This window comes from Coffea arabica, chromosome 5c (assembly GCF_036785885.1).
Source record: "Coffea arabica cultivar ET-39 chromosome 5c, Coffea Arabica ET-39 HiFi, whole genome shotgun sequence".
In the NCBI taxonomy this organism is placed as follows: Eukaryota; Viridiplantae; Streptophyta; class Magnoliopsida; order Gentianales; family Rubiaceae; genus Coffea; species Coffea arabica.
Genome location: NC_092319.1, coordinates 48961716 through 48978247, shown reverse-complemented (window position 1 = coordinate 48978247; position 16532 = coordinate 48961716). Strand labels below are relative to the sequence as shown.

Sequence of the window (16532 nt, the reverse complement as noted above, 5' to 3'; positions counted from 1 at the left end):
TATGCAAGAGAGTAGTATTATCTATTAAGAACTTGATGCCCTCATCCAACCTGTCAGTTTACCACTGCATTGTGTGTTAGACGAAACACGGATGCAACCTGCAGCTCCTTCCAGCTGTACGTGGGCCAATACCTAGACTGGGGTAAGCATCGAACAGTTCCTGATTATGCCCGCTCAGCCAGTTTTTTCCCACATACACGCACCAAGAAAGAAGGCATCTTTACCCCGTCGCACAAAAAGGCAATCGAGGTACTCTTTTCTGATAGAGATCTAATCAGATTGCCGCCCAACACGCACCTATGCTTGACAAGGTGCCAAGCGGTGCAAATTCACCAAGTAGGACACTGAATTGTTGATTAGAAAATGGAGATCAGCTGAGGGGCTGCAGGCGTCAAAATCTATCAGAATTGCACCACTTGAAACTTAGAAGTGCAAAACCCTGGTTCCGCCTGGATGGTCAACCAATACATATTTTATAAACTAATACCTTCCATGTCAAAACACTAGTTCCAGTTTCAAATTAGGGAAAAATAGGTTTTTAGACACAACATGCCGCTTACACTGGAATAGACACAAAAGTTACTAAAACAACTAAGTAAATTTTTTAAAGAGTCTTGCAGAACAGTAGACATATAAGATGGTAGTTTCCCCAGCTAAAACTTTCATCCACACATAAGAGCTGCTTGACATCAGGAGCCAAAAGCAGGTCATGAAAAAGATGCAGGTTCAAATATGAAGAAACCATGTGGTATCCAGCTTCTACTTGGATCTTTGTCTCATCTTTCGGCGCTTCCTCTTGAGCCTCCTCATGCGCTTCTTCTTCCACTGCAAATTGCCCAAAACAAACATCAGTAGAAGTATGGGTTAAGGAAGTATGGGTTGAGTTATCGGTACATGATATCTAACTACACATAAAGATGTTCATAAAGGTGAAGGATAACTTGGGGTGTAAGCCGTCTGTCACTTTTCTATTTACCAAAATAACCATGTATTTGGTAGGTACGATAACATAGGTTAGGGAAATTTAGAACAGCAGCATGTTAGCATCTAGAAGAATGTCAAATTTTCGACAACCACCATCTAATCCTGTTTGGTAAACAGAGTTGGCATGGATCAAACACTTGCATTAAATAATGCACAACATCAACAATTGTTAATCAAAAACAGCATTAGGATAAAACAAAACAGCTTCAATTACAAGGGGATACACTATGCAACGCATTCCCGAGTTCTCAACAGCTGCTGGACAGCAGTACGCAGTACATGTAGAAATGATAATTCCACAACCAGAAAAAAAAAGTAACATCCTTGAAATGCGAAGCAAAATAAAAGCATAGCAAAACAGAACACAAAATATCATGATTCCGCCCAATGATTTACTAGCGCCATAGTAGAAGACTTCTTTCTTTGTCTAACCCCTCTTTTATATATGTCAATCTCAGGGAGTACAATCCATTCCTTTTTATATCCACCTAGAAAATGCACCAAATTCGTAGTAACATGACAACGCAACATAAGGGGAAAAACCCCGGAAATCCTAAACCCAACACGGCAAAGCTCATCAAAAAACAGAGAAAACCAAATACATACATACTACCACATTGGAGCATCCTATTTGTGTGCAAGCATTTCTCGACAAATGGAACTATTTATCATTAGATTCGAACTATCATCTTAAACGAAGGCTATATTTACATGGAATACAATACATCAACAACAAGTCATGCAATATGATAGACAGATCGACAATTGATCATGCTCTACTGATAAATCAAATAAACCTTCTAGTGAATGATCAAGGAATTTTTGAATAACAAAATATTTTTTTTTTAAATGCTAAATTAAAAACGAAAAAGAAATGAAAGGAGGCTAGACCTTTGCCCTCATGTTGTTGCCTCAGAAAATGTAGCGGCCTCCGCCCAATTCTCCAGATCAGTCAAAATTACCGACCCTAATAGGATATGAGGATCGAGCCAGTTGATTTCATAGCCGTGAAAAGGGGTAGGGAACGGGGACCCTCTTTTTATTTTAAGTTCGGACTACGAGTATTTATTTATAGGTGCTGCTTGAAACCCTAATTCTTCTCTCTTCCCGTCGTCGATTTGGATGCTCCCTGAGAGATGGGCTGGCCGCAAGGTCCACTCTCCCAATGGGCTCATTGTGAACGATAAACCTTTTTTGTTTCTTGAAAATGAGGCCCAATACAAACTCAGGTTGTAAAAGACGGGCTGCCTTAGCAAACTAAGAGCCCGTTTGAATTACTATTTTTTAAAATTTAGTAAAATAAAAAAAAAATTGTAATATAATGATTTAACTTGACGTATTTTGAAATAAAAAAGTAATTAAGAAATGTGTTTGCTAATTTCTTTTTTGGATACATGTTTAAATGTTTGCTTGAGAGTAGGCCTAAAAGTTGGGAGTTTTATCACAAAGTCGCACAAAACTAGTAATTGACCACTAGAAATTAACCCAAGGTTTCAATGAACTGCTCACCCGAGATCCCAATCGTCTTGTATCAGTCATCCAAGCTTAATTGGAGAGTTGCATATGTGTTACTATTACACAAAAACTTCCAAAACAACAGCACATTGAACTCCGATCCCTCCAAGGTTAATTTACCATCTCACACAAGCTAGCTAGCCGGCCGAGCAATTATTAACAATGGCGAGGATGTTGGTTTATGAGCATGACTTTTTTCATGCTAGCTGTTTTGTTCACCCTCCTCACCGCCCAGTGCATGGCAGCTCGTAAACTGCTGCATGCCATCAATCCCAGGCCTACCCATCACTCTACCGTCAATTCCTCCCTCCCATTCCACCTTTCCCAGCCATCCCCGCCCTACCTTCCATATTTCCAACAATTCCCGCTGCCCTTTATCTTTTCACTCCCACCACTACCCTTTTAAATCCCTGTTCCTATCCCAAAAATCCCTTCCATTCCCAGCATCCCATTCCCTTTTCCACCTCCTCCAAAGTAATTAAAGAGATATATAAAATTCAAGTACTTGAAGTACTAGTTCAAGTACTAGTATCTGCCACCTACTGCAGATGATTCGTTTCGATCGTCGGCTTCTGGCATAAGTTATTCCATGCACTAGGCAGCTTGGATCACCTACAAATCTTGTGATTAATTTGGATTGGGTGAATAAATTTTAAAACTCAAACTCGCCAAGTGGTGGTGCTGGTGGTTGTTGTAACCATTAGGATTAAACTAATGGTCGTGGAAGGGTTCTTAAAATCTTTTTCGCCATCGGGTTTAAGATTCGGACCCTTTATCTGACAATCCACTTCTCATCCATGTCCAGTTAGCAAGGATTTTTTTTCGCCTCCAACCCTCGTAAATTGTTAGATGGATGTACAATCTCTAAACAGAAAATGCCGGTTCTCTCTGGTTGGTTATTTATTGCATGTGCGATGCATATGTTTCTTCAATGTACAAAATAAAAACCCAAACAAAAGAAAAGATAAAATGTGTGATTTCAAATCCTCCAAAATAAACAGCATTAACTACTACGTATATTGGTACAGCATAACCATATCATACTTATCGCAACATTAAAGCTTACATTGATGATGTGAAAATTTCATTTACGAGAGGGAATTTTAGCATCTATAAAAAAGAGAAATCTAATTTTAAATATATTTATATGACATGCATCTAAACTTATTTGTATTAAATAAACTGCTATAATGAATATTGTAAGCTAACAAGGAAAGCTCGTGCAATAGTAGCACCTGCAAATCCTACAAAGATCCACAAATATAATGCATAATAACTAGTTTCATAAGGACTAAATGCCTATAAATGGGTTTTATTAAGTGTATGGATTTAGAGAGGGATGCTTTAATCTTTATGTATATGTATTTTTGTCAATTAACACTTGTCTATCTTACACTTACTCCTACTCCTACTCTAACCTATTATAATGGATGAGAGCTCAACTAGACCTACTGAACAACCGACGGAAACTGATCTACCATCGGATCAAACGGATGTACTACGCATCCATATGAATTTAAATCATTTAAAGTGGCAAATCACATATAATGATAAGTGGTGAGATACAAGATTTGAACCCTTAACCTCATACCCACCAAGCCTTAAAGACTACTACGATAGTCATCCAGCCTTTAATCTTTTGATTGATGAATCATCTAGTGTCTACTTGTAGCACCTATGTAGCCATAACTTTTCTACCTTCAGTACCTATGTAGCCATAACTTTTCTTAAAAGGGAAAGAAAAAGGTACTTTGATAAAAAAGAAACAAGAAAAGTAGAGAAATTACTAAGTAGAGTATAAAAAGGGCTTTCTTTTTTCCTGCAGCAACGTTTTAAAAGTGCTTCATCCAAAGCGCAAAAGACAAAGGCATTGTCTGTTTTGAAGAAATTGGAAGGAAGGGATTGGGAGGAATAAAGTTTAGTAATTTTTTTTAATCAACCTACTTTTTCATTCAAAAGTGGACGAAAATTGAGGAAAAATATACCAATTTAATGAAAAGTTTAAAATTTTCTAAAAACCTATCATGTCCTTGTAGATTATACTTTTAAATTATGAATAAAAATGCAACTAATGCGTGATAATATCCTTTCTTTTCCTTCCTTAATCCAAACAAGATAGATGGATTCGGATTTCCCTTATTTTCCTTTCTTTTTCAACTATAGTCCCTTCCTTTCCTTCGCTTCCTACTAGAGCCCTTTTCTTTTCCTTCCTTCCCTTCCTTCAATTCACATGAGCGCCAGAAGAATACAAAAATCTACAGAACATAAGCGGGCGGATCGTATCAAAATAAGTAATAAATTGAAAAAAAAAAAAAAAAGTCAGTAAATAACACCCCAGCCCATGTGAATGTTCTGTTTCAGGCCCCCAAAGTTTCAGTGGCACAGACTTTTTTGACATGGTAAAATCAAGTGTTGCTGCCAGACGCAGCCCATCAATGTTGGGTGGGCTTCAAACCACCAGTCTCCTTTTTAAGCTTTGGTGGACCTCAGACAAGTTAAGAGCAAGTGCTGCAACATCAATGTTAAAATGATGGCCTCTCTCAAAGTTACAAGATTGTTCTAAGCTGTGTTGCAGTACCATTAAAAAAAAAAACAAATTTTTTTAAATAATAATAAAGAAAGGGAGCTATAGCTATAAATATTACTCCGCACGAGGGGATGTGACGTGGAACAAGTTTGTTTCTTTCTACTTCAATTCACATCCATCCCATTGAGAGCTTGTACGTCAATGATTCAAGGAATTTATTAGTACAAATATCGAACAATTAAAGCTCGTGCTCGAACAACAGTTGCCCTAAACACGTATGTAGTAGCTTCAATGTTATGAAGAATAGGAACCAAGCTGTAAACAGGGTAACATTTGGTTTACGCGGATTTATGTACATGCATGTTAAATTGAATGGCATGAACAAGAGTACCAATTGCATCGTTTTGTTATAACTTTCCCAATGCATATTATGAAGTGACGCGCAAAGGTTATAAACTAATGCATTCTTACTCACTTTTTCAACAAATCAAAAAGTCTTTGTTTCAATTTACTCCTCTATCCATTCCATCTTATGAGGTAAAACTAAGAAATGTGCATCACAACTGCAATTTTATTTGTTATTCACATCAATTTTTGTCTCTTCCCCTCACCCCTTTTCTTTCTTTGATGTACGATGAAGAAGCGCTTAGCTTCCCCGGACCGAGCTGATCTGATGAGCTCGGCATGCTGATGAAAAGAGCGTGTCTCAAGCCTGCAAAGCGAACAAGAGAGTGGTCTAACAGGGGAGCCCCAAGGTGGTCCCCGGGGGCACTCCGACGGTCAAATTAGTTATCCGCTAAGTGAGGTTCACGGGAAGTAAAACAGTCAGGAGTAATTGGCGAATAGTGAGCGTACCTTGTGTAGCTGGTGTGCGCTACCATTTATACATGCTCGAAAGTCCGACCTCCGTACGTTTCGGGACTTATCCAGTATAGCCTCAATCCCGCGCTGAAGGGGATTCTCCCCGCCCTCTGCGGGATTGTTTTCCGGAACCTCTCGGAGCCCTAGTGGTGGCGTGTCCCAGGACGGTTGTCAGGGGCTTGGAGTCCAAGCCCAACTCTGCCATTCCTGGGCAGAGTTGGGCCCGCAACGTGTCCAGGCCCAGGACGGGACTTCTGCATACGACGTAGTAAGATATAAAACAACTATACAAAATAATTCAGACCCTTGCATAACCACAAAGTAATAGTCTTCTGCATAACACCAAAACAGGATACGTGTAAAACTATTTTGTATTTCGTCACAACGTATCTATATGTGTGTGTACATGGCTATTGCATGGGTTGGGATAGAATCTTTATTTATACATTACATTAACATTGCACAGATTTAATGGGCTTAGATGCAAGATACGTAGATAAAATTTGAATGCAAATCATTTATTTTGCAGATATAGCAATAGCTTGTGTAGTTGTATATACATGCCAGCCTATTAAAGTTTTGCATCCTATATAATAAAATCAACTACTTAGAAGAATGTTTATATTTAGATAGGGGTAATGTTTATTTAGATTTTGGTGGGTTATCGATTCACACAAGCATTTTGCCCTAAGCATATCCCATCTAGGGACTAGGTTTACCAGCTGAGGATGATGTGATGTATGTAAAGATATCGCTAGCCTCCAATTCCTTCAAATTATCATACAGAGGGTAACATCGGGCTGGGTGGGTAAATCATATGTCTACAACCGCTTGGGGGGAGATATTTCCGGGAACCATCTCTGGCTTGTCATCCTTTGTTCCACGCTCCATAACAGAGCAATTTAAAAAAAAAAAAATTACTCACTATACAACTGTTATATACGATGGGATGTATGTATAAATATATATATATATATATATATATGTGCGCGCGCGCTATTATATTGTACAAAAAGCCAAGAGCAGGGAACACTTTTGTTTGGAGCGTAGCGGAGAGCCATATGCCACGTAGATATCTGTTTGACCGGATTCACCCCATTCGAACGAGACTTGGGACCCGCTGTACCCTCTTCCTATTTATATTCATTCACTCGATAGTTATGTGACTCCTTCTCCAATAGATGGTAGACACTAGACAGACAACTACGCCATTAAGATTAAGGGGGCATTACACAGTGACAGTAGAGCACTCCTGCCTGCGCTGCCCCATTTCACTATTATCACTGCTGCTGCGAGGCGAGCTAGCCAGTAGCAGCACCACCACCCAAACCCATATCAACTCCAACCCTAGCTCTCTCCCCTCGTCTCCCTCCAGTCTCTCTCCCTCTCTCTACATTTAATATATTCCGCCTCTCTCTCTCTCTCTCTCTGTATCTTCTTCTCCTTTCCCATTCTCCATTTATGTGATTTGCGCGATACTGCTTACCGTTCTCATTTCTCGGATTTTTTTTTTTGGAGTAAGATATAGAATAGTAGTAGTACTTTGTTGCATGATCGCCGGAGATGGCGTCAGCATGCGTCAATAAGATTGGAATGTCGCCTGAGAAGAAATTCCTGGACTGTCCTCCGGTCAAGTATCCATCCTATGGCTGGCTAAGTCCGAGAATCTCATTTAGCCGAGAGTTTCCGGACGACGATCCCTCCGCCGGAGGAGCCAAGCCTCTTCCGGCGGACAAGGCTGGAGCGAATAAGGATAACGCCCAAGTATCAGATCCAGAACCTCCCTCCAATGATTTCGCTGATTTCGAGTTCCGACTCGAAGATCCGGTAAATATGCTCCCCGCCGACGAGCTGTTCTCCGACGGCAAGCTCGTGCCTCTGCAACTCTCCTCGATCCGCCCGTCGGAGGCCGCAACTCCGGCCGTGAGGTCGCCGGACACGCCGCAGCTTCGTCGGAGAGGCGAGATCTCTGCTACTGATCCATGCTTGTTCTCTCCTAAAGCTCCCAGGTGTTCGAGTCGTTGGAAAGAGCTTCTAGGGTTGAAGAAACTCTACCACAGCAGCACCGCGAATAGTAATGCTAATAATAGCAGACAGCAAGAGCATCACAAAGCGACGCCGTCAACTAGCAATGCTAACACTCACAGGTCTTTGAAACATTTTCTTCACCGAAGCTCCAAGTCATCGTTGTCGTCTTCTTTGGATTCATCCTCCTCCTTAAGCCTCCCATTGCTACGAGAAACTGATAGCGAGTCCGTTTCTCTATCCTCGTCGCGCTTGTCGCTCTCCTCCTCGTCTTCGGGTCACGAACACGATGATCTTCCCAGGCTTTCTCTAGACTCGGAAAAGCCTACGTCGTTCCGTTCATCAGCGCAAACTCAGAATGCTAATGGTAACGCTAACCCTCCTAGAGTACGAGTTGTTAAATCGAGAGCATTATCGGCTGAAAACGCGGTAGCAATGCGGGTCGGGCGAAGCCCCTTGCGGAGACCGCCTGAATCTACAATTCGTGGAGTTTCAGTTGATAGTCCCAGAATGAACTCCTCGGGAAAGATTGTGTTTCACAGCTTGGAGAGAAGCTCCAGCAGTCCAAGCAGTTTCAATGGTGGACATAGGTATAAGCATAGGGGAATGGAGAGGTCTTATTCTGCGAATGTCCGTGTTACTCCGGTTCTTAATGTTCCAGTGTGTTCGCTTAGGGGCTCCTCAAAATCTGGTGGTGTCTTCGGGTTCCCTTTGTTTTCTTCTTCCCAGCCGAAGAAAGAAGGAGGTGGTGGTTCCACGAATGGCGGAAATGGAACAGGGAATCGAGGACAGCTGAGTAGTGCTAGTATTAAGAGCCGCCCGGATCGAACTTGAGGGATTTGGTTTGATCTTGTTGGGTAAAATTTTTTTAAACCTTCTTTTTGTTGTTGCCTTTTTTTGTTCCGAGTAATACTAGTTGCCTTTTTTAGCTTTTTAGCTTTCTGAGTTCGAGGGAGGATCCGCAATGACTTTTTTTGTAATGTTGTTGGGCCGATGATACCGCCACCATTTGCTTAGTGGGTTTCATCTGCCGCGATTGTAGACAGCTAGCTTGTAAGACCAGACCAGATCACATGTACATATGGGGCGTGAGGAGGAGGGTGACGACGAGGGACCTGATTTGATTTGATTCTTTTTTTTTTTTTTCTTCTTCTTCTAGTCATGCTAACTCTCAAGCTGATGAACCAATCGAATATTGGGTTTTCTCGAATATTATAATGAGTCGTTAGCTTCTTCGTAGTATATTGTACTGAAACGGAAAGCCATGCGGAATCTCTCTGTTTCTTTTTACTTTTTCAAAAGGACCCCTTTTCCCTTCTCAGTTTTCATTTCACTCATGATGTGGGATTCGTTCGCTACTTGGTTCTCTTGCGCTGCTGCTGTTGGATGCGGTGAGGTGTTCAGCACGCGCTTCCCGAGCTGTTTGACTTGACTGACGACCACCCCATCATGTTTAATCTCAAAAAAATTCTCTATTCTTCTTTCTCGTGTAACCCTGCAGCATATGGCTAGGCTAGCCGGTTAGTTTTGTCGAAGCAGCATTATGCTGGTGGTGCCTGCCGCTACTGTCAATACTTATGGATGCAGATACGTTATTCATATTCAAATAGCTTGCTTGCTAATTTGTTCGTCATCTCTTTCCACGCCGTCGGTCTGATCCCCACTCCCTTATTTATGTTTATTAGTATTAGCATTCTGAGAAACACTTACTACTACTTTAAATGCCCTGTAAATCGATTGAATGTGAATACCGGCCTTCTATATCTTTTCATGTTAAGACAATTACTGTGCCAGGCACCAATGATCTAATGATTTAACACTACTACTACTACTACTGTCAGCTTAGTACTAATACGTACTACTGTGAAGTTCATTTATGCTAAATAAATAAAAAATTTAATTAGGGATTTTACGTGAAGCTGGACTACAGTCTTCTCATTTGACCGCTTTTTATCACATGTTGAAGGCAAAACGTCTGAATTAAATGAATGGGCCGCTTTTGCTGAATCACTAGTATATATCACCCAAAACTCGCAAACCAGTCGGGAAGATATTACTTTACCGGTCTGGCGGATTTAATATGCAGATTCTCAATAAATATCGATCTATCATTTTCTCGATGATGCGTTCGGGCATTTATTTACTGGATTACTGGTTGGAGGAAGACGGATATTTATTGGAGCTTTGATTTTTATCTTTTTGGTTGGTATCTACCAAATGCTTTTCTTTGCGTATCATCTGCACTGCAAATTTTGTTGACATGGCTAAATTCCGATTATAATCGTTTCTTTCTTCAATACCGTAGGGTAGACATCTGAAAAGTGAAGGGTTTAACCCCAAAAAAAATATAAAAATAAAAAAAGGGAGTCTATTTCTCAATGAGCTTTACCTTTGACGTATTAGTGTGTTTGTTTTCTTTAGACGTTATTGTCCGGTGATGAAGTAACGCACCCACTTTAATTTTGCTACGAGGATTATGTTCGACCAAACTAAAACTTGTTTCCTCAAAACTTCTTTTCAGCATTAAATCTGCTTAATTCCCTCTCTTTTTTTTTTAATTTTTTATTTTTCTAGCAAGGGAGTGGAACGTAAGAAGTGGGAAAGGCGAGGGGAAATTTAAACTCAAGTACCTCTGGTTCTTGGAACTTCAACTTTAATCACTGGATCAAGATTTTCTTGGCTAATCTGCTTAATTCTATGTTTACAAAAACTATATGGCCCTATTTGACAAATGAATTTTTTGGGCGCTTGTCTAAAATTTTATTGTAATAGAACTTGTAGAAAAAATTTATTTTTGAAGTGCGTAAATTTTTGGATATTTTGAAGTATATAATTTAAAAACTTTAAGGAGTTTTTTGAGGTTACTGTAGTTAAAAAACTTATAGCAGATAAAAAACTTACTTACCGAACAAGCCCTACATTTAAAATAAAATTTTAAAAAAAAAAGGGGCATATTGTCGTGAGTTTGGCTAGCTGCTGTGGCTTCGGAGGATGGGACCGCTCACCGTTAAGCTGGCATGGCGGCCCAGACTATATGGACCTTTCTTGTATCTCTTTTTGATGGTTTTAAATTTGATGGGGTCATATCCATACTCACGGTGGAGGAGGGTATAATAGCTCTGTCCATGTGTAATAGAAGGAAGGGAATGAGAGAAACATCTGAATCAAAGGGGGCGGAATGGTGGTTGGGGACTCGTGACTGGGGACTGTAGAGCGTGGACATCAACTTGTTCAAATGTCGTTGTCTCCGAGCTCCTCCGCTGTGTGCGTGCAGTGCATGCCAAAGATTTAGATGTGTGGTATGGCACCTCCCCTTCCCAAATAGACAAAACACTTGGCGGAGGAGAGAGCTGCCCAGTGGCCACTGCATTGGATATCTATCATCAGCAGCCCCCCCCCCCCCCCCTCCTTTTGATTTGATGTCTAACCGGTTATGTGCTATGCATTTCATTTTGTGTGTAGAATCTTTAGATTTAGAAAGGGCCCTTTTTGTTATTCCAAATAGTAGTACACGTTGAATCGTTTTGGCATGTCTACTTCAGGTGGTTTTTTTTTTTTTAAAAAAAAAAAAAAAAAAAAACTTCAGGTGGATTGGAAACATGTACGTACATCTTAAAACAGGAATATGTATCTAGATGAACACTTGATGATGAAAAGATAAATCTGTTTAGTAATGCTACTTATAATCATCATCAGATCCTAAATCAAATTTTCGCCTTCCTACTACTACTTACTATGCTGTCTTCGAGCGCTCCCGCACAGCTGCCGTTACCGACGGATCCAACTAATACTCCATTTGTTTACCATTTGTCCGGAGTAATAAACGTATTTGTTCATCCATACCTCTCACGGTCCAGCAATCTGCTCATGATTTATTTGAATGACGAGTTTTTGGTCATTTCTTGGGGGCCGGACCTGCATTTGTTGTCCTTTTCTTATCCCATTTTGGGAACTGGCTTCGATTCTTCGACCACGGGGCGACGGGGCATCATCCTCTCTCGAGATGGTTTTATTTTTATTTTTATTTTTATTTTTTAGTGCTGTATCCGATGTTTTGCTCCCTTCTTTCCTCTGCCCGCCGGTGGCCAACGTGGTCATTTCCCTTCTACTAGCATTTTCCTGATTACTAGTATAAGGTTAAACTCTCAGGTGCTGCCGCTAAACATGTTCTTGAGTCTTTAAATTAGGGAATCATCACAGTCAGCACGATGATGACAGTGAGGTGGGATAGAATTTAAGGAGCGGACGAATCTATTGGAATTGCTTTTTTTAGGATTTTTTTTTTTTTTTTGTAGAAAAAAAATGTACTGTAGCGATTTCATATATGTGAGATAAAAAAGTGATTGAAAAATGTGTTCACGACGAAATTAAATTAAAAAATTTCGCCAAAAAAATCACAATCCAAACAAGGTACAAAAAGATCCTTTGGAGATTATGCATGCCATTGCTATCCAATCGTGGAATACAAGAATCATTTAATGGGGATGGAAGTGATCGATGGTGGAAGGAACAATATATACTCCAACCAGGTGATTGTGATCTTCTAATGGACGATATACTCCAACAAAGACAACAGTAGAGACCTAAAGGGGGAGAAAAAGTTGTGGAAATGATTATTGTGATCTAAGTAATACGAAGTTGTTTAATGCTGAGGTTTTGGAGACAGGCATGCAAAAATGTTGCTGGTGAAATGTGGAGGAATGGGATAGGATGCATGTTGAGTTGAAATTTCTTAAAAGCAGTAATTATTTGGAGAAGACAATCATTAATATACTAATAGCATACAGTCCGGCGATCGTCTCAATTATGAAGCACAAATCCGGTACAGGGAAAGCAAAAGAAGCATCATCAACTGTGGAATATTTCTCTGTCTGATTTGTTTGTGTATGTCACTTCTGGGTCCTCTCCCTTCTCTCGTCAGTTTGCCCATCTCCAACGCGGTTACTTAATTACTACTCCTGCAACGCTGATATTAAAGTATAGTAGCAGTGATTTGTAGCAAGAGTAGTAGTTGTTGTTGTTGTAAATTAATCATAATCAATCATACTTAAAAAGTAGTCGAGTATTTAAGTATGTATTGTAGGCGTGGGCACATGGATGTTGTCTTTATTTAACAAGAATAATCCAGCACCCAGTCAGCCTTATATTTACAGCATTCTCCTCTCCTTTCTACTTTTATTCTGCTATGTACAGTGATTGTCTCCGGCTCTAGGGCTGTAACCCCCTTTCTTCTTTTTTTTTTTTTTGAAGGATTTTTCACTGTGCTCTTTTTGGATTCAGACTTTTTTAAAAAACAATTTTTTCATCTACAATGCTATAGTAATACATAAATAAAAAAATTTCAAAAATACCATATACATACAATATATCAAAAGCAACTCCAAATAGATAAAAAAAAAAAAATACACAACTACTTATCACTTTCCACCACCACGGTCACCACCTTATCGCCCACCACCCCCACACCCACGATCCTTTTACTCTCCGTTCATCATTCCTCCCTCTCTCCTTCTCCTCTTTCTTTTCTTCTCTTCCTCTCTGTCCTTCTCTTTCCTCCTTTTTTCCTTTCCCTTTTCCCGCTCCCCAATTTCCTTTCCCTTGACTGACCGCAACCTTTCTAGTCACGATCAAATCTGATCGCGACCAAGACGGTTATGATTAGAGTGGTGGCTAAAGTCACAGCCACCACCCGCGAGCAGGAGAGGGTTTTGGGGTTGGGGGGATGGAGGGGAGGGGGAAGAAGGGAGAGGAAAGAGAAATGAGGGAGGAGGAGGAAAAGGGAGGGGATAGTGGTGGTGGGACGTGTAAAATTTTAAAAAAAATATATCCCAAAAAAATTGTAAATTATAAAAATACTCAAAAATATATTTTAAAAATACCTCTAAAAATAATTTAAAAAATATTTACAGTAAAATTTTTTTACATACATAGTCACAATAAAATTTTTAAAAAAAATATCTCTAAAAATAGCTAATCCAAACAGAGCCTTATAGTTTTTGGAATACTGATTGATTTATTTAAGTAGTACCTGTATGTAAAACGTAAACTCGCTAATGCGGAGGAGGATCTCGGAATCAGGGGCTCCAGAGGGCCAAAAAAAAAAAAAAAAAAGGAGAGAGAGAGAGAGAGAGAGAGAGAACGTGCTCGTGAACTGTCGACTCTTTTGCACATATTCCCAACAACCACAGGCCACACTATTGCTCTTTTACGGTTTTACCTTAAGGCTCCTCTTTTTTTCTTTTTTTTAACAAATAACAAAAAAATGGAGAAAAATTACTTGTTTTTCTCTATCATTTATTTTTTTTTTGTATAAGGATATTCATTGACTCACTCTTTTCCAATTCTCTATCATTATTGCTAACCTCAGGATACACAACCTGCATTTGCTATTGGCCTGACAGTTTCGCAACAAATGGAGGAGCCCTCAAATTTGCGAATAAATCCTTAATTTGGTTGCAATAATGTGTATGTGTACATGGAGGAGGAGGAGGAAGGCCAATAATAAGCTGTGTGTAGTCGGCAGTCCTATCAACGATTAAGCGAGCGAGCGAGCGATTGAATGAAGACAAATATATTCCAAAGCTACCTGATAGATCAAATCTCTCTCAATGTCTCTTTTCTTTCTTGTTATGGTCGTGACTCTTGACTGGACAGACACAGCCAGCTTTCTCCTCTCAGGTCTCTTCCTAACCAAAACCAACTTTTACTATTTTCAGACTGGAATTCCTCAGATGCGAACGAATTAGATCTCCATCGTATCTGCAGCATATCCCAACTAGCAGCACATAATATGCCCTTTATTTACTATTATTTACTTGCATTCTTGCTACCAGATTAATCAGTACCAATTTCTTTCTTGGCCACTTGTGCCTCTATGCGCCCTTGGATTCTTTTGAGAATCGGATTTACAGCCTTTTAATTAATATAAAAAGGATTAATTTCATTTTGCATCCTTCAACTGTAACTTGATTCCCACTTTAATCTTTAAGATCCAAATTAGGACACTTGACTCCCATGACTATATCTTGATTCTAGCTTTAGTTCTTAAACTCTGAGTTTGGGCATTTTAATCCCTAAACTATAGGCGGATTCTCACTAATTGGTTCCTAAACTCCTTTTTTTCTATAGTTTTATAATTTTTGGTTATTGATTAACACGATTTTCTTTCTATACCCTTAGAACATGTTTCGTTAGTTTTGATGATTTCATTAACATTTGTTCGCAAGCAGGATTTTATAGTTCAGAAATTAAGCGTCCTAATTATGATTTAAGGATCAAATTAATAATTGAGATATAGGCCCTATTTGGCAAAACAAGTTTTTGCCAAATTTGTCTTTTATCAGTTTTTTTAATAACTTTAACTACAGTAATTTTAAAAAACTTCTTCAAATTTTTAAATTACACATTTCAAAATACCCAAAATAAAAAAAAAAAACCCTTCCTCCTTTCTTCTTCCACCTCAACCTACCACCAACTCCGTCGCTAGCCAAGATCAGCCAGCGCCTGTTCCGATGTCGACAACCACTTCAGGTGCCTATTCCGGCGCCAGCCACATCTTTTTTTTTTTCTCATTCTCTTCTCCCTCTCTCTCTCTCCCCCCCTCCTCCCCCCTCTCTCCCCTTTTTCCCTCCCCTCGCCACCCTCTCTTTCCCTCTCTACCCGATCCAGTCGAGAGACCAAATTGCAGCCAAGAGGGGGGAGGAGAGGGGCAAAGGGAGAGAAAAAAGTTTTCCATTTAAAAATTTTTTTCTACAACTTTTACAGTAAGTTACAATAAAATTTTAGACAAATATCCAAAAAACTCATTTGCCAAACAGGGCCCATAGTCGAAGCATGTAAAATAAAATTAACCCTAATACACATAAATGCAAAGAATTTACAGGTATTAATAAAGCCAACTTGCATTGCCAAAAAAGGAAAAAACATTTGCATTGCCAATGAGAGAATTATAGTTTTGGTCCCAAATATTTGAGATATGAGCACTTTTAATCGCTAAAGTTTGGATTAAAACAAATGTAGTCCCAAATATTTTAGTATGCAATTTAGTCCTAGTGGTGTATTTTTACCGATTATTATCAGAATTAGGTCAAATGCCGGCATTTAATTTTATGAAAAAGTTTAAAAAAATCAATAAAATATTGCCAGTCGTAATCTATAATGAAAGATGACTAATTACTGAGATGTTGATCATGTGAATAATTAGCTTTTTAGCCTAAATTGTTTTTCTGTTAACCAATATTTTGTATTTCTAAGCAAAAAAGACTAATTACATACATGATCATCATGTGAGTAATTAATCCTCTTATACTACAAATTATAGTCAGCGACATTCTTTTTTCCAAAAATTGAATGAACGCAATAGCACATGACCAAATCGATTAGCAATTAGAAAAAATCAGTTAATAGAACAAAATGCGTTTAGACATCGAAACATTTGAAACTAACATTTGCTTTCATCTAAATTTTAGGGACTAAAAAGGCTCACATTTCAAATATTTGGTACGAAAACTGCAATTGCTCGTGTAAAGATTCAGAGTTTTGATGTCCCGCCGCTTGAATTCACTTGAATATTCTAGTGAAACAAGTGAATTTGGAGGAGGAGGAGGAGGAGGCGTGGTTT

The 16532-nt window shown here is 39.2% G+C and overlaps 1 protein-coding gene and 1 long non-coding RNA gene across 2 annotated transcripts; one reads left to right on the top strand and one right to left on the bottom strand.

The window, feature by feature from the left end:
• Positions 1-454: 454 nt before the first annotated feature.
• On the bottom strand, positions 455-2134 carry LOC113688641 (uncharacterized). The gene is made up of 2 exons (XR_003448015.2): positions 1876-2134; positions 455-825 (listed from the first exon to the last, which is right to left on the bottom strand). It is a non-coding gene; the product is annotated as an uncharacterized lncRNA (long non-coding RNA).
• A 4911-nt stretch (positions 2135-7045) lies between these two features.
• On the top strand, positions 7046-9511 carry LOC113688638 (uncharacterized). The gene has a single exon (XM_027206528.2). The coding sequence runs from the start codon at positions 7451-7453 to the stop codon at positions 8744-8746; it is 1296 nt and encodes a 431-aa protein (XP_027062329.1). The 5' UTR covers positions 7046-7450; the 3' UTR covers positions 8747-9511.
• Positions 9512-16532: the final 7021 nt, after the last annotated feature.